The 21,170-nt window shown below is 45.8% G+C and overlaps 1 protein-coding gene across 8 annotated transcripts in view; it reads right to left on the bottom strand.

The window, feature by feature from the left end:
• Positions 1-21,170, bottom strand: part of ILDR2 (immunoglobulin like domain containing receptor 2) — a 364,041-nt gene that overhangs the window by 37,272 nt on the left and 305,599 nt on the right. For all 8 annotated transcript variants that reach the window (XM_068270840.1, XM_068270845.1, XM_068270844.1 and 5 more), the window contains 2 exons: positions 16,550-16,696; positions 15,324-15,494 (listed from right to left, as the gene is read on the bottom strand). In XM_068270840.1, coding sequence (XP_068126941.1) covers positions 15,324-15,494; positions 16,550-16,696 — 318 coding nt within the window. The remainder of the gene's footprint in view (positions 1-15,323; positions 15,495-16,549; positions 16,697-21,170) is intronic.

Genomic DNA, 21,170 nt, shown 5'->3' with positions numbered 1-21,170 from the left:
TTACAAAATTGACCCTATTATTGCGTTGTCTATTCCTGCGTGCAGAGCTTGGTGCTAAAAGATCCTGTCGCTTCTTATGGAGGGCCATGTCCTTGGCCTTTATTATCTGATCTTGTTGGTAGCCCCGATTACGGAGTCTTGACTCTACTAGTCCCAGCTCCTGTTGAAGCATATCCGGATCAGAGCAATTTCTTGCTGCTCTAACCATTTCACCATGTGGAATGGATTTCAATGTATGGCTAGGATGGCAGCTATTTGCCAACAGCAATGAGTTACCCGCACACGGTTTTCTGAAGGTTCTAGTCTGTACATCCCTGAACCCCTTCCTACAGGTCAATGTAAGATCTAAATAGTCTATTTCCGTTACATTAGAAACCATAGTAAAGGAGAGGTTCAAACTGTTATCGTTACAGTAACCCAGAAAACCAGGTAAAACATCTCTAGGGCCTCTCCATATTAGTAACAGGTCCTCTATATAACGAGCAACGAGCATAACGAGCATACCAAATAAGTAATCAGAAAAAGGATTATCATCTCCAAAGATGCGGAGCTCCTCCCACCACCCCATGTATAAATTCGCTAGGGATGGGGAGAATTTTGCTCCCATAGAAGCTCCGCATCTTTGGAGATAATAGGTTCCATCAAACATAAAATAATTGTGGCTTAATGCTATGTTTTTAAATGACATTTATTGTATATGCTTTTATTATAGGGTGTATTGTACTGGTCTACACCAATTTTAACCATGTCTCTTTAAATATTGAGTCGACACCTATGGGTGTGTCTTCTTTCACCTATATAAGCTGTGTAATGTCTGTTTTTTGTAAGCTATGATTAAGGAGCCGTTGCTCCGATACGCGTGAGCTTTTATTGCAACATTGTTGGATTACAAATAAAGGTCGTTTTGATACATCCCACCATCTGGTGTAGCGGGATTTCTTTGGACTCTCTTTTTTCCTCACTAATTTCACGTGCACTGGAATGCACGTGCACACACAGGAGCGCGCATGTGCACGAGTGAGCACGTGCAAGCGCACAGTGGCAGCAGCACTGTTTGACTTATAAAAACGTCCTAGAGCTGTTAAGAGGCTCTAGCAGGACATTTTTATGTCTGGTTGTCATTAAAGGGAACCTAAACTGAGAGGGATATGGATTTTTCCTTTTAGGCCTCTTTCACAGTGCGACGTTAAAGTCGCACGTTAAAACAAGATTTAACGCAGAATAACGCACTGCAATGAAAAATCAATGCCCTGTTCACAGTGCACACGTTGCGTTGGTGTCTAACGCTGCACGTTAAGTGAAAGTGCTGCATGCAGTGCGTTATACACGTTATTAGCTGCGTTAGACTGTTTGCACATGCTCGGTAATGACTTGGAAGCAGTTTTCATTGCCTGTATGCTCTACTGTATGCGACGATAACGGGGCATTAAGTTGCAGTGCGACTTTTTTGGGGCGTTGCGTTGTAACTTGCGTTGCGACTTTAACGTTGCATCAAAAGGCAACGTCCTTCTGTGAAAGAGGCCTAAAACAATATTAGTTGCTTGGCAGTCCTGCTAATCTCACACACACCTGTGACAAGCATGCAGCTAATCCAGTCTGACTTCAGTCAGATCTCCTGATCTACATGCTTGTTCAGGGGCTGTGGCTGAAAGTATTAGAGACACAGGACCAGCAGGAGAGTCAGGCAACTGGTATTATTTTAAAAGGAAAAATCCATATCCTTCTCAGTTTAGGTTCCCTTTAAGTGGTTAAAGGACAACTGTAGCAAGAGGCATATGGAGGCTGCCATATTTGTTTCCATACTGCATGCTTGTTTCTGGTGTTATTGAGACACTACTGCAGCCAGATAGATCAGCAGGGCTGCCTGGCAACTGGTATTGTTTAAAAGGAAATGAATATGGCAGCCTCCACATTCTTCTCATTTCAGTTGTCCTTTAAGAGTCAACCAGGATATTTATTGTATGGAGCCTGTATCTTCTCCCAGTGCTGTGGGGGTTTCCTCTGACATCCCAAGAACAAGGTTAGCTAGATTCCTTTCTTATTGGCCCTTAACTATGGCAGGGACATTGAGGACCTCTGTGGGACATTGAAGCCGTCAGAAATTGTTCTTATGATCACTTTGGTCACCTTTTTAACCTTTTCGGGACCGCGTGCATTAGATTCTACGCCGCACTTGTGGCTGTTCTAGCCTGATGCGGCGTAGAATCTACACCGGCCTGCAATTTCCGCTCCCGACGCGATCGTGCGCACCCGGAGGGGGAGATTAAGCTGTCATATGACAGCCGACATTTCCCCCGAGTGATCAGCAGCCATCGTGTATGGCTGCTGATCACGTGATCACTACGATCGCCGTCGGACCGTAGTGATCAGTTTGACAGCTGCGGCGGCAGGGGGGGAAAAGAAGAGGATCCACTTACCTCCCTGCCGTTCCCGCGACAATCGGCACCCCCCTCCGCTCTGGCCGGCATCTCCGCTCCATCTGACGTCAGCGCCGGGTCCCGACTTGATGACGTCATCAAGCCGCGACCCGGAACTGATCGTCAGACAGAACGGAGATGCCGGCCAGAGAAGAGGGTCCCGTGCGGCTCATCGCTGGAGCCTGGAAGGTAAGTGAAGGCTGCTGGCAGAAGGGGGGGGGCACACCAATCCAGCCAGCCACACACGGGTTCCGGCAGCCTGACCCCCCCAAACGCGCGCACCCCCCTCCGGCGCAAAATGCCTTGGTCCTTTAGGGGGGGTAGGCGGCCGGTCCCGAAAAGGTTAAAGAAGAACTTGATCCCAGAATTGAACTTCATCCAAATCAATAACTACCCCCTTTCCTACGAGAAATATTTTCCTTTTTTCAAATAGACCATGAGGGACGTCACACACACACATAAAAATCAACCTTTTAGCCTATCACATTGTTTGTGGGTGTGTTCATAGATAATGGCAGTTGGTGCTACTTTTTCATGTCTGCCAGCAGTAAAGATGATGACCTGGAAGCTCACAGAGGATTAAACAAGACTAGCCGACCCGCGACGTACCATACGCCGCATAAGAGGGTAGAGGGCAGGAAGGGGGTATTGGGCACAGCGGCAGGGAGGGGGGTCGACCCCCCCCCTCAACTGGGTCCCCCATGTGTGCTCTACCTCCAGCCTAAGCTCAGCAGGAATCCCCCCCCCCCTCACCTGGGTCCCCCATGTGCACTCCCACTCCTGCTTAAGCACAGTAGCAGCCGCCACTATTAGTAAGAGGCAGCGGGCGGGGATGACTCACCTCTTCCGTGTTCCATCGTGCGTTCCACTGTCGTCACTTCTTGCAATGCCGCACACTGTATTGGTGTAATTTGCCTTTTTAAAACAGAAGGAAATCTGCAATATTCAGCTTTAAGTGAACATTTGTGGTTACCCACAATGCACTGCTACTAAATATGCAAATTACCCCTTTTCCCCCTTGGTAAGCCAAGCAAGCATCCAGAGCCGCTGGTGTATAGCAAGCATATAGCTTTAAATTTTACACAGTCATATAAAAATCACATGTAGACAGCCTGTTTCAGACTTTTGGTCCTCATCAGTACATGGCAGGGATTGATACAGCTGTATGAGATAGGGCTTGGACCAGTACAACAGAGTAACCAAGCAGCTCAGGGTGACCCAAACCACTCGGAATGTATAGGGGGATAAAAGGGACCAAAAAGACCTCCTACTAAAAAAAGCAAAGCTTGATGTAATTTGCCTTCCTAAAACAGAAGGAAATGTGCAATAATTCAGCTATAAGTGAACATTTGTGGTTACCCACAATGCACTGCTACTAAATATGCAAATAATTCCTTTTCACCCTTGATAAGTCAAGCAAGCCTATAGCTTTAAGTTTTACACAGTCATATCAAACCCACATGTGACAGCCTGTTTCAGACTTTTGGTCCTCATCAGTACATTGCTTGGTAAGTCAAGCAAGCATCCAGAGCCACTGGTGTGTAGCAAGCATATAGCTTTAAATTTTACACAGTCATATCAAACCCACATGTAGACACCCTGTTTCAGACTTTTGGTCCTCATCAGTACATGGCAGAGATTGATACGGCTGTATGAGATAGGGCTTGGAACAGTACAACAGAGTAACCAAGCAGCTCAGGGTGACCCAAACTACTAAGAATGTATAGGATGATAAAAGAGACCAAAAAGCTCTCCTACTAAAAAAAGCAAAGCTTGGTGTAATTTTCCTTCTTAAAACAGAAGCAAATCTGCAATAATTCAGCTATAAGTGAACATTTGTGGTTACCCACAATGCACTGCTACTGAATATGCAAATTATCCCTCTTTGCCCTTGGTTTAATATGACACTACTTCTTGCTTGGACCAGCCCCTTCTTCTTGCTTGGACCAGCCCTGGGGGCAGGGCGCTACTTCTTCTTCTTGTTTGAAGGTTGAGGCACTTACTCTATTATATAATTACTATTCCCCCTCCAGGCCGCCATGGATAGTGGGGGAATGATATAATTCGGCTTCCAGCGATTGCTGGAGGTCGAATTATTGTGTTTTTTAAGCAACTTCGGCTCCGTCTTCTGACGGCGCCGACGTTACTCACTGAGTGCCGCTATAGACTGATTCCCATTACAGTCTATGGCGGCACTCGCTGCGCCCAAATCTAGCAGTGCTGAAAAGCACTGCTCCACGACCGCTTTGCAGTATTGGTTTTTTGACCCTGCATAGTTTGACATGCGAAAGCAAATGCATATTTGCATGAGCATTGCCTCATGAATAGTCAATTAGGCCAGATTTGCAAAGCCAGACTTGCTAGGGTTAAGCCTCCTTTCCACAGACTGTTGATAGGCAGTGAAATGCCTCTCAAACTCTCTCAACTGCTCACTGCTGCCTAGTAACTGCTTGTTGCTGCCTGATAACTGCTTGTTGCTGCCTGATAACTTCTTACTTGTGCCTGGTAACTGCTTGCTGAGCACACAGCTCAACAGTCCGTGGAAAGGAGGCATCAAACTTGGTCTTTGAGCACGCATACATTTTCTCATGCAAAGTACTTCTTCTTCTTGCTGGAAGGTTGAGGCCCTTATTCAATTATTAATAGCCAATTAGGCCAGATTTGCAAACCCAGACTTGCTAGGGTTAGGCCTCATTTCCACGGACTGTTAATAGGCAGTGAAATGCCTCTCAAACTCTCTCAACTGCTCACTGCTGCCTAGTAACTGCTCACTGCTGCCTAGTAACTGCTTGTTGCTGCCTGATAACTGCTTGTTGCTGCCTGATAACTGCTTGTTGCTGCCTGATAACTTCTTACCTGTGCCTGGTAACTGCTTGCTGAGCACACAGCTCAACAGTCCGTGGAAAGGAGGCCTCAAACTTGGTCTTTGAGCACGCATACATTTTCTCATGCAAAGTACTTCTTCTTCTTGCTGGACGGTTGAGGCACTTACTGAATTATATATATAGATGAATGAATTACATGGTGAATATCAATCATTTCTTGATCTCTCTTCTCTTTTTTAACTTCTCACTTTGCAATGTAATGTTTTTTTTTATTTTTCCCTTATACAGTGGGTTGCAAAAGTATTCGGCCCCCTTGAAGTTTTCCACATTTTGTCACATTACTGCCACAAACATGAATCAATTTTATTGGAATTCCACATGAAAGACCAACACAAAGTGGTGTACATGTGAGAAGTGGATCGAAAATCATACATCATTCCAAACATTTTTTACGAATAAATAACTGCAAAGTGGGGTGTGCGTAATTATTGTAGAACCACCTTTTGCTGCAATTACAGCTGCCAGTCTTTTAGGGTATGTCTCTACCAGCTTTGCACATCTAGAGACTGAATTCCTTGCCCATTCTTCTTTGCAAAACAGCTCCAGCTCAGTCAGATTAAATGGACAGCGTTTGTGAACAGCAGTTTTCAGATCTTGCCACAGATTCTTGATCAGATTTAGATATGGACTTTGACTGGGCCATTCTAACACATAGATATGTTTTGTTTTAAACCATTCCATTGTTGCCCTGGCTTTATGTTTAGGGTCGTTGTCCTGCTGGAAGGTGAACCTCCGCCCCAGTCTCAAGTCTTTTGCAGACTCCAAGAGGTTTTCTTCCAAGATTGCCCTGTGTTTGGCTCCATCCATCTTCCCATCAACTCTGACCAGCTTCCCTGTCCCTGCTGAAGAGACGCACCCACAGAGCATGATGCTGCCACACCATATTTGACAGTGAGGATGGTGTGTTCAGAGTGATGTGCAGTGTTAGTTTTCTGCCACACATAGCATTTTGCATTTTGGCCAAAAAGTTCCATTTTGGACTCATCTGACCAGAGCACCTTCTTCCACATGGTTGCTGTGTCCCCCACATGGCTTGTGGCAAACTGCAAACGGGACTTCTTGTCAGTGGCGTAGCTAAGGAGCTATGGGCCCTGGTGCAAGTTTTACATGGGGCCCCCCAAGCACTCTATACATAACAACTGATACGGCGCACCAAAACCTGAAAATGACAACCACAGCGTCAGAAGTGCAAGACGAGGATGGGGAACAGTTTGTTAATGATTACTACTATTTAAAGCATTTATAGAAGTGATTATTACCAACACAGGACCAATAGAGAGCTATAATTGTGCTTGAGAGAGGGCCCTTCTGACCCAAGGGCCCCGATGCGGTTGCTACCTCTGCAACCCCTATTGCTACGCCACTGCTTCTTGTGCTTTTCTGTTAAAGAGTAACTGTTAGCCCAAAAAATCTAATTTAAATCTCTATTGCAATGTGTTAAATAGTTTGTAAGGGAGCCAAAAAGGCAATGCTGAAGTTAAAAAGCAATCTAATTTTTTTTACTGTGTGACTATCATTCAGCCTTTTCCCCCAGCTCCTAAGGAGGACGCAAGGCCGCATAACAGATACTGCAGAGCATGCCCATGTCTGCCCGACCCCCCTCTCCCCCCCAGGACCAGGTGCCGATGTCTGCCCGACCCCCTCTCCCCCCCCCAGGACCAGGTGCCGATGTCTGCCCGACCCCCTCTCCCCCCCAGGACCAGGTGCTGATGTCTGCCCGACCCCCTCTCCCCCCCAGGACCAGGTGCTGATGTCTGCCCGACCCCCTCTCCCCCCCCCCCAGGACCAGGTGCCGATGTCTGTCCGCTCCCCCCCCAACCCGTCCCCCCCCCAAGAGCCGATGTCTGTCCGACCCCCCAGGACCAGGTGCCGGGAGCACTTCCAGCGCCGCCACCGCAGAGCAGCCGCCGCCGTGCATCTCTCTCCTGCTCGTGATTCACTCACATGCGACTCGGCGGCGGCGGCGCTGGAAGTGTGTAGATGTACTCCGCTCCCGCTCTCTCTCCATGTCAGCTTTTTGGGGTGAGAAGATATCGGCACCTGGTCCTGGGGGTCGGACAGACATCAGCTGTTGGGGGGGGGGGGGGTTGGGGTGGGGGGGAGCGGACAGACATCGGCACCTGGTCCTGGGGGGGAGAGGGGGTCGGGCAGACATCGGCACCTGGTCCTGGGGGGGAGAGGGGGGTCAGGCAGACATGGGCATGCTCTGCAGTATCTGTTATGCGGCCTTGCGTCCTCCTTAGGAGCTTGGAGAAAAGGCTGAATGATAGCCACACAGTAAAAAAATTAGATTGCTTTTTAACTTCTGCATTGCCTTTTTGGCTCCCTTACAAACTATTTAACACATTGCAATAGAGATTTAAATTTGATTTTTTGGGCTAACAGTTACTCTTTAACAATGCCTTTCTTCTTGCCTCTCTTCCATAAGGGCCAACTTTGTACAGTGCATGACTAATACTTGTCCTATGGACAGAGTCTCCCACCTGAGCTGTAGATCTCTGCAGCTCGTCCAAAGTCACCATGGGTCTCTTGACTGCATTTCTGATCAGTGCTCTCCTTGTTCGGCTTGTGAGTTTAGATGGGCGGTCTTGTCTTGGTAGGTTTACAGTTGTGCCATACTCCTTCCATTTCTGAATGATCGCTTGAACAGTGCTCCGTGGGATGTTCAAGGCTTTGGAAATCTTTTTGTAGCCTAAGCTTGCTTTAAGTTTCTCAATAACTTGATCCCTGACCTGTCTTGTGTGTTCTTTGGACTTCACGGTGTTGTTGCTCCCAATATTCACTTAAACAACCTCTGAGGCCCTCACAGAGCAGCTGTATTTGTACTGACATTAGATTATACACAGGTGCACTCTATTTAGTCATTAGCACTCATCAGGCAATGTCTATAGGCAACTGACTGCACTCAGATCAAAGGGGGCCGAATAATTACGCACACACCACTTTGCAGTTATTTATTTGTAAAAAATGTTTGGAATCATGTATAATTTTCGTTCCACTTCTCATGTGTACACCACTTTCTATTGGTCTTTCATGTGGAATTCCAATAAAATTGATTCATGTTTGTGGCAGTAATATGACAAAATGTGGAAAACTTCAAGGGGGCCGAATACTTTTGCAACCCACTGTAACTATCTTTCCGTAAAGTTACTTTTTAAGTCTGGGTGTTAACTGCGATCACCGTGACTGCAGCAAGACCTGTGCTGGTGGCCCTCAGGACAGTGCTGGTAAGATAACCAGTTCCTTTGTGAGCAAAGCCCGAGCTAGTCAGAGATTTGTTTGCCTTGCAAACAACACCGAATTAAAGGGAACCTGAAATAAACAATTAGGGGCAATTATACTTACCTTTAAAGGCGCGTACACACGCCGGATGTTTTAAAACTAAGGGTCGTTCAGATGGCAGTTTGCATGTGAGTACAGGCTGTCGTCAGACTGATAAGACTGGTTTTGACTGATCCGCCGATTGGATCAGTCAAAACCAGCCTTATCAGTCTGACGACAGCCTGTACACACCGGCAAACTGTCGTCAGAGCGACCGCCACGCGGGCGGGTCTAATGACCCGTAGTTTTAAAAAATCCGGCGTGTGTACGTGCCTTTAATATGGCTTCAGACACCCTTTAACCACATCAGGATCTGGGGTTTTATGCCTAATGCCGGGAATACACCATAAGATTTTTTGGCAGATAGATGGTTCGATAGATAATTTCTGACATGTCCAATCTTATTTTCGATTGTTTTTCTTAGCGATTTCTTATAGAAGTAAAGGGAGATTGATAAGAAAACCGATCGGAAATAAGATTGGATAGTAAATCGACTGAAAAATCTCATTGTGTATTCCCAGCATTAAAGGGAACCTAAACTGAGAAGGATACGGATTTTTCCTTTTAAAATAATACCAGTTGCCTGGCAGTCCTGCTGATCCTGTGTCTCTTAGGCTACCTTCCCATCAGGACGTTGCATTTGATGCGACATTAAGGTTGCACAACGTGCCCCTAACGCAACGCATTGTACACTATAACTTGGACGTTATAGTGCATTCTTTAGCCTTGGATTTGATGCACCGTTTTCGTTGCACAGTGATGGAACGAAAACGGTGCATGCGTTACATATAAGAAATAAAAAAAACATTACTGAGCATGTGCAACACAACTAACGCAGCAGATTCATTGCTAAACGCACGGCATGCAGCACTTTCTAATAACGCCTCACGTTACACACAAACGCAACGTGTGCACTGTGAATGTCGCACAGACTTAGTATTGCTTTGCGTTAGTCTGCGCTATAAAATCTTCTAACGTGTGACTTTAACGTCGCACTGTGAAAGAGGCCTAAAGGTGGGTACACACATAAGATAAAAGTCTTTGGAAAAGGCAAGATCACAGACCAATGTTACCACCCTTCATGTAGTATGAAAGCCATACCTACACAGTCTATTCTATTGAGCTGAACTCCCCATCAGATAAAACCTTTGCAAGATGCTGCACACAAAGATGCTGTACAGACACAAAAGATCAGTATCTGCAAAAGATCTGTTCCTGCAAAAGATCTGTTCCTGCAAAATGCATTCATAGTCTATGATATCTGCAGATTATCATACACACCTGAAGTCAGACTGGATTAGCTGCATGCTTATTTCAGGTGTGTGATTCAGCCACTACTGCAGCAAAAAAGATCAGCAGGACTGACAAGTAACTGGTATTGTTTAAAAAGAAACATCCATATCCCTCTCAGTTAAGGTTCCCTTTAGGCTTCTTGCACACAGAGACGTTACAGGCGCAGGTTAGTGCAGCCTGTAACGCTCCCCCAATGCACAGCAATGTAACACAAGTGGGCTGTTCACACTGCCCACGTTGCGTTACATGTAACGCTGCACGTTGTAGTGAAAGTGCAGCATGCTACGGCGTTCAGACTGTTTGCACATGCTCAGTGGGGGGCGGAGAGGAGGCGGGGAGATGCCGCTACAGTAGCCGTGCACATGGCTACTTAATATGCACTGCACTGGCGGCCGCTGATTGGCCGGCGGGACCATGTGATGCGGAGTGTCTCGCTCCGCATCACGTGGTCCCGCCGGCCAATCAGCGCCACTCTGGGAGACCTTATGCGGATAGAGCCGCCTAACGCGGCTCACTCTACTGTCCTCTCCCGCACCAGCAGGCGTTGCGTTAGGGGCACGTTATGCGACCATAACGTAGCACCTAAAGCAACGTCTTGGTGTGCAAGTAGCCTTAATGTTCCTGACAACTATGGCATATCAGCTGTGTCACTATTGACACAGCTTTTTTAATTTTATTACCTATGCCATCAAACTGATACATATATTGCTTTTTTTTTAGGACAAACTAGGCTCTTGTACGGAAATATTTTTTTTCCAAGTATTTTTTAATTTCACGGGCACTTAATGAGAAAAAAAATTAGGTGCAAAACACAGAAATTTCCCCTTTTTCATGTTTCCCCCTTCCTAATTTTTACATGACAAGTGCCACAATTGTATAATACCTCAAAATACATTACTTGGCTCGTCCCGGTAAAAACGATACCATACATGCCCTATTTCATCACTAGTTGGGCATGTAGCGTACCATTATCTCTAGCCTGTGCGTCTGTAGCAGTTGCATGCGATCGCTACGATGCACAGTATGGAGACCTCAGTGCTGTATAGATGCATTACTAGGCAACAACATACCAATGCATCCATATAACGATTGGTCCCCGAGTTGTTGCCCTAGTGATCGTATTCGATTGCTATAGGCGACAGCCATCACAGAGGTCCATGAATCTTAACACCAAGTATAGGTCACACAAGGTTTTCTTTAGTCTGGTAGGGGATAAAATAAAAAGAAAAAAAATAGTGTTGGGGGCGCGCATGTGCACGAGCGACGGGGGCTGCATTCTGACCTGGATGAACCTCATATGTCCAGGAACAAACAAAGGCATAGATCAGGACATACGAGGTACGTCCAAAATCAGTTACAGGTTAACCTCCTTGGCGGTAACCCCGAACATAGTTCGGGGTAAGCCGTGCAGGAGGTTTTCTCCGGCCCTGCTGGGCCGATTTGTTTAATTTTTTTTTTTTGCTGGACGCAGCTAGCACTTTGCTAGCTGCGTCAGCACACCGATCGCCGCCGCCCCGCGCCCGATCGCCGCTATCCGTCGCGCCGCGCGGCCGAAGGCGATCGAAGCGGGCGGGGGGATGCCGCTGAGCAGTGGCTATCATGTAGCGAGCCCTGGGCTCGCTACATGATATAAGAAAAAAAAAACTGCTGCGCTCCCTCCTGCCGGAATTTTTTATACCGCCAGGAGGGTTAAAGAATACCTGACCCACTGCAAACCTACCGGTATGTAAGCTAAGCACAGAGGTATGCATGTTCATGCACCATTTCCTGTCCTGTGTCCTATGTCCATTGCCGCCTGGGTACCTGTACCCCATGACCTAACGGCATGTATGTGGTCATGTACGGGGTACAGGCGCCCCGGCAGCAGAGAGAGGACCCAGGAGGGGTGCGCCAGTGGATAGCTGAGCCTACACTCCGCTGCAACCATCTGCAAAGCCTGGCGGGTGAACATTACGGGAGGACACCTGGGAGGGGTCATGCTGAAATCTATTGGAAATCGGCGAGCTGTGTGTAGCAAGTGATAGGGTTTGTTAACACTACATGCGATTTTTGCCTTTTTTTTTAGCGATGGCGTTTTTAACAATCACCTTAAAAGCGCTTGTGCAGCATTAGCTTATGTGAGTGTTCTCGCCTAAGTGATGAGGGTTCTATCCAATCACAAACTCGACTCCTGCACCATTTCCAGAGCATTTGCGATTCAATAGAAAGGATAGGGAAATCACTAATCGCTTGAAAAAGCACTTTGAAAAACGATTTCCTGAGCGCTTTTAATGAATAAATACAATGGACTTGATTCACAAAGCGGTGCTAACTGTTAGCACGCCTGTGAAAACCCCCTTAGCACGTCTAAACAAGCTTTTCGCGCATAAAACTTTACGCGTGCAAAACTTTATGCGCGTACTGCACAGAGCGCAGGGCGCTCCGCGCGAAGTGTCTATTAAAGCCTATGGGACTTAGCGCGCGTAAAACTTTGCGCGCGCAAAGTTAGCGCGCGATCTGATTGAGAAATCCGGTGCTAACCTACTTAGCACCCTGGTTAGCGCGTCTAAAGACTTTAGACGTGCTAAGTAGGTTAGCACCGCTTTGTGAATCAAGCCCATTGTATTTATTCATTTCTGAGGTAAAAATCATCGCTCCACAAGAGAGCTAAGAAAAGCGCTTTTCTAAGCAAAAATCGCACAGAAAGCGCTTGTAAAAGTGTGAAATGGTGTTCAGACTGCGCACCCTGCGATGCCCACTGTCACCACCTGATTCCGCCCACCGCTCCCCATGATAAGTGTTGCTTCACTACACCTCAGTGCTGGATTTGTGTTATGCCTGCACCTGTCAGTGGCAATAAATGCTTCAATAGTGCCAAGCGTTTCTGCTCTACTTTGCATTAAAGGACACCCGAAGTGACATGTGGCATGATAAGATTAACATGTGTATGTACACTGCCCAGCACACAAATAACTATAGCAATACAAATACTAATAAAAAGCCAAATAGTATTGTTCCACCCCAAAATCACTAGTTATACAAAACATCCAAAACAATCACGGGGCTTTTCATGAGCAAATAGTCTTTTAATTCCTCTCTGCATAATTTTCTTCCATAAACAGGACAGACATGTGGATTCTTTTCAGATTTCCAAATTGCAAGAAAAACTGCAATTGCAAGAAAAATTGCAATTTGGAAATCCGAAAATAATCCGCATGTCTGTCCTGTTTATGGAAGAAAATTATGCAGAGAGAAATTACTATTTGTTCATTAAAAGCCCCGTGATTGTTTAGGATGTTTTGTATAACACAAATAACTATGCTGTGTTCCTTTTTTTTTTCTTTCTCTGCCTGAAAGAGTTAAATATCAGGTATGTGAGTGGCTGACTCAGTCCTGACTCAGACAGGAAGTGACTACAGTGTGACACTCGCTGATAAGAAATTCCAACTATAAAACACTTTCCTAGCAGAAAATGGCTTCTGAGAGCAGGAAAGAGATAAAAAGGGGAATTTCTTATCAGTGAGCAGAGGCGCCAAAAGTATAAAATTAGATTAAATGAGCTTAAAAACCAACTTAATTGGCAAAAATGAAGGAGGAAGTGGTGGTCTTACCTCCCTCAAGCAGACACGACAACGACTGCGATTCACAGTCAAACATTTATTAGAAACTCCCAAAAAAATTGCAACGCGTTTCGCAGGCTCAATCCCGCTTCATCAGGCAATACAGGGAGGAGTATCAAGCGATCTGCACAAGGATTCAAGTTAAGCATATCTGTCGCTTAACTTGAATCCTTGTGCAGATCGCTTGATACTGCTGGTGACCCTGACTTGTGAGTATCTAGCAATACCAATTTATTGCCACTTTATCCAGTACGTATTACACTATTGGGGCTCTTGGTGTTCCCTGTTTTTATTTCTTATCAGTGAGGGTCACACTGTAGTCACTTCCTGTCTGAGTCAGGACTGAGTCAGCCACTTACATACCTGATATTTAACTCTTTCAGGCAGAGAAAGAAAAAAAAGGAACACAGCATATTATTATTATTAAGTATTTATATAGCGCCAACATATTACGCAGCGCTGTACAGTGTATAATATATATATCTTGTCACTAACTGTTCCTCAAAGGAGCTCACAATCTAATCCCTACCATTGCCATATGTCTATATTATGTAGTGTAAGTACTGTAGTCTAGGGCCAATTTTAGAGGGAGCCAATTAACTTATCTGTATGTTTTTGGAATGTGGGAGGAAACCGGAGTGCCCGGAGGAAACCCACGCAGACACGGAGAGAACATACAAACTCTTTGCAGTTAGTGCCCTGGCTGGGATTCGAACCAGGGACCCAGCGCTGCAAGGCGAGAGAGCTAACCACTATGCCACCGTGCTGCCCAGCATAGTTATTTGTGTACTAGGCACTGTACATACCCATGTCTAGCTCATCATGTCACACGTCACTTCGGGTATCCTTTAAAGCAGACCTGAACTCAGAACTTCCTCTCTGCTGATACAAATTCTGCAAAAAAAATCAGCAGTGTGCCTACTGCCGGCTTTCAAGGAAGCAGGCGTATTGTTAACTTCCTGTGTTTACAAGTTAGCTCTACAGAGGACTACCAAGATTCCTGTGCTAACACAGGTGAGAGATCAAATCACAGTTGTGATTAGTCACAGATGAGGGGGAATTAGACAGGCATAACTCACTAAATACATACAGGGTGGATTTCTCTATGTTTTCCTCCTGTCCTGTGCAAGAATTCAGGTTCAAGACTGTACTTTTGCGTTGAACATTTTGAATTGTTTGAGCCCCCTCAGCCCTGTGGGGTCCTTATGGCAGCCTGCTTTCCTGTGTGCCTGCCTTCCTTCTCTTGCTGCTTGTGCCTACATTCGGCTGCAACCATCTGCAAAGCCTGGGGGGAGCACATTAGACCTGGGGGGGGGGGGGGGGGGGGTTCATGATGAAATCTATTGGAAATCGTTGTGCAGTGTGTGGCAAGTGATAAATAGCTCTTTGATTGTTGAACCTTGTTGGCCAACAAGTAATATATGGGCACCTTAAAGCGGACCTTCCTCTCTGCTGTAAAAGATGAGCAACAGAATAATAAGCTTTAAAAAAATATTTTTTACTGCTGATACAAATCCTGCAATAAATCTGCAGTGCGTCTACTTCCTGCTTTCATAGAGGCAGACATAAGGTTAACATCCTGTGTTTACAAATTAGACACTCTGCTGTGGCAGAGGAGATTCCTAAGCAGACACAGCTCAAGAGTTCAAATTACAAATTGTGATTAGTCACAGATGAGGGAGAATTAGGCTAAACTCTCTAAATACACACAAGGTGGATTTCTCTACGTTTTCCTTCTGTCCTGTACAAGAGTTCAGGTTCACTTGAAGTGTGATGTCACATATAGGTAAAAATCTTCTATATATTACCACTTTGTCCTCCAAGCGAGTCGCTTTGCACCAGCGGCGGCACATGCTGCTTCTCCATCACCATCGGCGGAGGGACCGGAGACACCGGAACCGTGGAGATGTAATACGGAGGGCAGTTGGTGGGCAAGGCGGGCGGGTACCCGACTTTGGCAGCCTTTCCTGCTTCATACACTGGGAAAGGAGAGAAAAGGATGCATCAGAGAAGTTGAGGTAAGAGTGTTAGGCACAGAATAGGCTGCAGTCGCCACATGGCACAGATATGGTCAGGAATAGGCTGCAGTAGCCACATGGCACAGATATGGACAGGAATAGGCTGCAGTAGGCACATGCCACAGATATGGTCAGGAATAGCCTGCAGTAGCCACATGGCACAGATATGGTCAGGAATAGCCTGCAGTAGCCACATGGCACAGATATGGACAGGAATAGGCTGCAGTAGCCACATGGCACATACATGGTCAGGATTAGGCTGCAGTAGCCACATGGCACAGATATGGTTAGGGATAGGCTGCAGTAGGCACATGCCACAGATATGGTCAGGATTAGGCTGCAGTAGCCACATGGCACATACATGGTCAGGATTAGGCTGCAGTAGCCACATGGCACAGATATGGTCAGGAATAGCCTGCAGTAGCCACATGGCACAGATATGGTCAGGAATAGCCTGCAGTAGCCACATGGCACAGATATGGTTAGGGATAGCCTGCAGTTGCCACATGGCACATACATGGTCAGGATTAGGCTGCAGTAGCCACATGGCACAGATATGGTCAGGAATAGGCTGCAGTAGCCACATGGCACAGATATGGTCAGGAATAGGCTGCAGTAGCCACATGGCACAGATATGGTCAGGAATAGGCTGCAGTAGCCACATGACACAGATATGGTTAGGGATAGACTGCAGTAGCCACATGGCACAGATATGGTCAGGAATAGCCTGCAGTAGCCACATGGCACAGATATGGTTAGGGATAGCCTGCAGTTGCCACATGGCACAGATATGGTTAGGGATAGACTGCAGTTGCCACATGGCACAGATATGGTCAGGAATAGGCTGCAGTAGCCACATGGCACAGATATGGTTAGGGATAGCCTGCAGTTGCCACATGGCACAGATATGGTTAGGGATAGACTGCAGTTGCCACATGGCACAGATATGGTCAGGAATAGGCTGCAGTAGCCACATGGCACAGATATGGTATAACAGCAGACGATGTGACACTTACATGCCCGCGGGCAGCAGCAAGTCTCCGGGCAGCAGGGGCACCTCACGTAGCAGCAGCAGCTGTGCGGGCAGCACTGGCACCAGCAGATTCCCACCATGGCGAAGAAGAGAAAAATCCCCAGTATGACCAGACAGACAAACACCCATTCTGCAATAAGAGGAAGAGAAAGGAAGATTAATGTAGCGAAACCAGGTCTCTTATTATCACAAACATGGATTTAAGACATGTGAATCTGAATCTCCTAACTGATGTGTTTTACCAGCCAGGCATGATTACCTGTCAGTGCTGGATATTTGTCTTGTTATTTAAAGTGGAATAAAAATGTGTTTTCCTACTTGTTATTACCCATACAGTTATCATATTTGCTTTTGTGCACAAGTAATATTGTCTGTCTGCAAATTACAAATTCCCAAAGCACAGTTTATCTGCTCTGAAAGCTGCCATTGCATTTTACTGCATAGCTGTTATAATTATACATTCAAATGTTCTAGTGAGCTCTTCTAAACTGTGTACATGCTTGAAGCACAGAGAGCTGGTTTTCAGAACAGCTAAGAATGTAACAACTGAGGAATTTAAACAAAAGATAATGTTATCTACTCTTCGGATGCGGATCATAAGCTGAAGGAGATTTCCACAAGTGCTGTGTTTAACTGTTTGAATGCTGTTGTGCTACATTTTTTTGTGGTAGTAGGTTTAAAGCTGTAAGTAATCTTTTAGAGCAAGGAAGAATTGTTGAGATTCAGACCACTTTAACTGTAATGACTTTCCAAACTCCACATCAGCAATGGTTTGGAAGCCCTCAGAATGGCTGTCTATGCATTACCATGATATTATCAAAAACATATTTTACATCAAAGAAAGGTGGATTCTGGCACTCGACTCAGGGATGATTTATTCAACATGGTATGAAAAAGTTACAAAGTTCCAAACGGTGTAAAAACGACCCCCTGTGTCGACAGCCGTTTCACATGTAACCACGCCTCCTCAGGACAATCAAGCTAACCCCTTCCTGTCCACATCTACTTATATATATAAGGGAGGGGGAAGGGATACCTCTCAAAGGGTAATGCATTGCACATTAACCCTTTGGGGTGGGCAAATACATACAAATACAATAAGATAAAAGCCGTACACATTGTCATCTACAAAAAGCTAAAATTTCATTTCTGTCATTGAACCCCAAATTGCCCAAGGCATTAGTCAAAAAGAAATTAAGGACGCCTCTTTCTGTAGTAGCAATTCGTCTCGCGAACCTCCTCTCTGCACCCCAGTAATTTTAACAACCTAACGACCGCGTCACACCGATGGGCGTGACCTTGGCGGCAGGAGCCTGGAGCTGCAGTTTAGCAGGGAACGCATGTGCGATCGCTCGCTGCCGGTTCATGAAGCTCTGCTCCGTGATCAGCCTGCTAGCCGCGATCGCGGCTCGAAGTCTGTTTTCTGCCGAAAGGTGAAATAGATCCCCTTTGTTTACGTTTGTACAGCGCTGCAATCTCCTGCAGCGATGTACAAGGGACACTCGGCTGTCCCCCGGATAGGCTGGGGAATGAAACCCTCTCATAGGCGAGAATGAGTGCTGATCGCCGTCCTATGGTGATTAGGATCGCACAGGGGGGAGGGAGAGGAAGGAAGAAGCCTCCCTTTCGTTAATAATAAAAAACAAAAACAAAGATCGCAGCAGCGATCAGAGACTTACGACAGAGTGTCCTATTAAGGAATAAAATGAGGTCAGATTCAGTTGTGTGCTGAGCTGTAGGGCTGTGCAGCAACCTGACCCAGCTGCACAGCCCTGCATTGTGAAAAATGGGCTGGCCACTAGTGGGGTGTATGCCTGAGGTCATGAAGTCTGCTACCTGCAGACAATCGGCTTCTCCCCATGGCATTCATTAACATGTTCAATCATACCACATGCACCCACGCCATTTGTTATCGAACGTTTACGTTGCTGGAATCTATCTTTGAGTGGCTGGGTGGTCTTACCCTTGTAGAATCTCCCACAGAGGCACAAAATGCCACACACCACACACCTTGACCTACAATAAACTGTCCAATATGCTATGTGATTCCTCCTATCTGAACTACTTTACCTCTTAATAATTTGCATATAGAAAAATGACCCTCCCATTTCTTTTCAGACAGCCGGTTATTGTTGGTCTGAGTGGGTTTCAATTCACTATGGACCAAGGTCCTTTTAAATCGTATTACCTCTCCTAAAGCTAATCCTGGGTGGTCTAGTTGCCTCCATTACATGTCCGTCCAGGCATAATAAATACTAATGACTCCTGAGGGATCCTATCTGACATCGGGGTATAATCAAAAACAAAGTTAAACCTTCTATCCTTTTTCTGTTTGTGTTGTCTCACCAATAATTGGATCCGGGTTACCTGTCTGGCTCTCTCTAGAGCCTGATCAATTGAGATCCATAAATAACCCCTTTTAACCACTTGAGGACTGTAGGCTTACACCCCCTTACAGCACTGCCGTAGATAGCAGCGTTGTACAGTGTAAATAGACAGCGTTTCACCGTCTAACAGTCTCCTATCGGCGATCGTCGCTGGGAGACTCCGCTCCGTCATTCAAGCAGAGATGCATCGGCGCGGGTGATCTTCCGCAAAACCCCGCCCCCGGACTTCACGCCAATTGCCGTTGAGCAGTCGGCAAGCAGTTAAGGAGGCGATCTGTTAACTCCAAAGCATGCCTTTCAAACTCCTGAGGGTGAGAATTCTTACGTTTAAGTCTTAAAGAGACACTGAAGTGAAAAAAAAAATGATGATATAATGAATTGGTTGTGCAGTACGGATAATTACTAGAACATTAGTAGCAAAGAAAATATTCTCATATTTTTTATTTTCAGTTATATAGTGTTTTCTATAACATTGCATCATTCTCTAATATTTGTAGTTTACACACTACTCAGCATTCTAAATGATTTTACAGAGCAGGCTAGTGAACTTTTGAACTGTCCTCAGACAGAGAAAAAGAAAATATGGTGACTGACAGTTGAGATAACCACCTTCAGAAGTCGTGGAGCTCAATGGCTCTTTTGCATAGATAACAACTGGAGTTTCTTAACTGTTCCTATACTGGATACAATATTAGACTTATGTCTCTGCTCCTAATGTTTTATTTCTTAGCTGTACTACACATACAAATCATGATATCATAATTTTTTTTCGCTTCAGTGTCTCTTTAAGAACTGCCCATACGGGATGGCGTTTTTCACATGTCTGGGATACCACCTGTCAAAATGCAGGAGACCATTGGTGGCAGTGGTTTTCCTGTACCTTCTTGGTGGTGAGTCTACCCTCATCCACCACAATCAGGAGGGCCAGGAATTCAACCTTTTTGTCACCAAAATTGTCAGTAAACTCAATAGCATCATTATTAGTAAAAAAAGACACACATTGAGCAGAGGTCCTATGCTAAAACGGACTTTAAAAGAAGATGCTCTTCTATTCATTAGGCAGCTTTCACCACACATTTTCGGCTACTTTTTTTTATATCTTAAGTTTTTTTTTTGCTTCAGGTTTTCTTTACGCAACTGTTAAGGTGCCCATAGACCTGACGATTATGGGCAGATTCAACAAAGAGACAAATTTATCTCTAATCGAATCTGATTAGAGATAAACTTGTTTTTTGTTGATTCTGCCCATATACTATAGGCCGATTCCCATCCGATTTCAGCATGAAATCTTCAGGAAATCAGCTGAGTCTGCACCGCCGCTGCCCCCAATGTATAGATGTTCCCCCCGTGTCTGGATTTATGTGTTACCTGTCCTGTAGCAGCTTCCGCGTGGTGTCCGTAATGCTCCAGGCACCTCTCCATACATGCTACTGCCGCATGGTGTATGCCGTCAGACGCTATGCGCTGATGTCAGACACTATGCGCCAGTAGCGTGTACGGATAGCCGTTCGGAGGTTACGGACACTGCGCAGAGACTGCTACATGACAGGTAACGTATAAATGCACACACCCGGCACATTTATACATTGCAACGTAGCGACGGGGGTTTCATTGTTTGTCGCTCGTTCCGGAAATCACCGCTGTACCGCCGCACACCTGACCATCCAACTTCGGCCCGACATCTAGCGGCATGCGCGATCAACCATGCAATCAATTTCCATCCCGAAATTGGCGCTTTGTAGGTCGGGCATGCACTTGGCAGCACCAATTTTCATCCAATTCGATTATAATAATCGAATTGAATGGTCGATTGGCTGCCAAGTTGCCTGACGTATGGCCACCTTTAAGGCTAGTACACACTAGCAATTTTGGTTGCCCAATGATTGGTTAATTTTACCACCTCCATGTAGTATGAGGGCCAAACAGATTTTCAATTCTATGCAGATTATATAGGTAAATGGTCATACTACATGGAGGTGGTAAAATTGACCAATGATTGGCCTATCAAAATTGCTAGTGTGTACTAGGCTTTACATTTGCTTAGGCCACTTCCAATTTACATAACGTTTGCATACAATCAGCATAACATTGGCATGTATTTGAATTTTAGCATCTCATTGACCCCGCCCAGCAGTGTGACCTCATTACCACCTCCACCTTGTGAGCGGTCCCTCCCTGTGCCCTGTTGTAGAATGCGATGCACAGATCTCTGTTTGT

This window comes from Hyperolius riggenbachi, chromosome 2 (assembly GCF_040937935.1).
Source record: "Hyperolius riggenbachi isolate aHypRig1 chromosome 2, aHypRig1.pri, whole genome shotgun sequence".
Taxonomy (NCBI): Eukaryota; Metazoa; Chordata; class Amphibia; order Anura; family Hyperoliidae; genus Hyperolius; species Hyperolius riggenbachi.
Note: the sequence above shows the minus strand (reverse complement) of the source record. Positions and strands in the feature narration are given on the sequence as shown.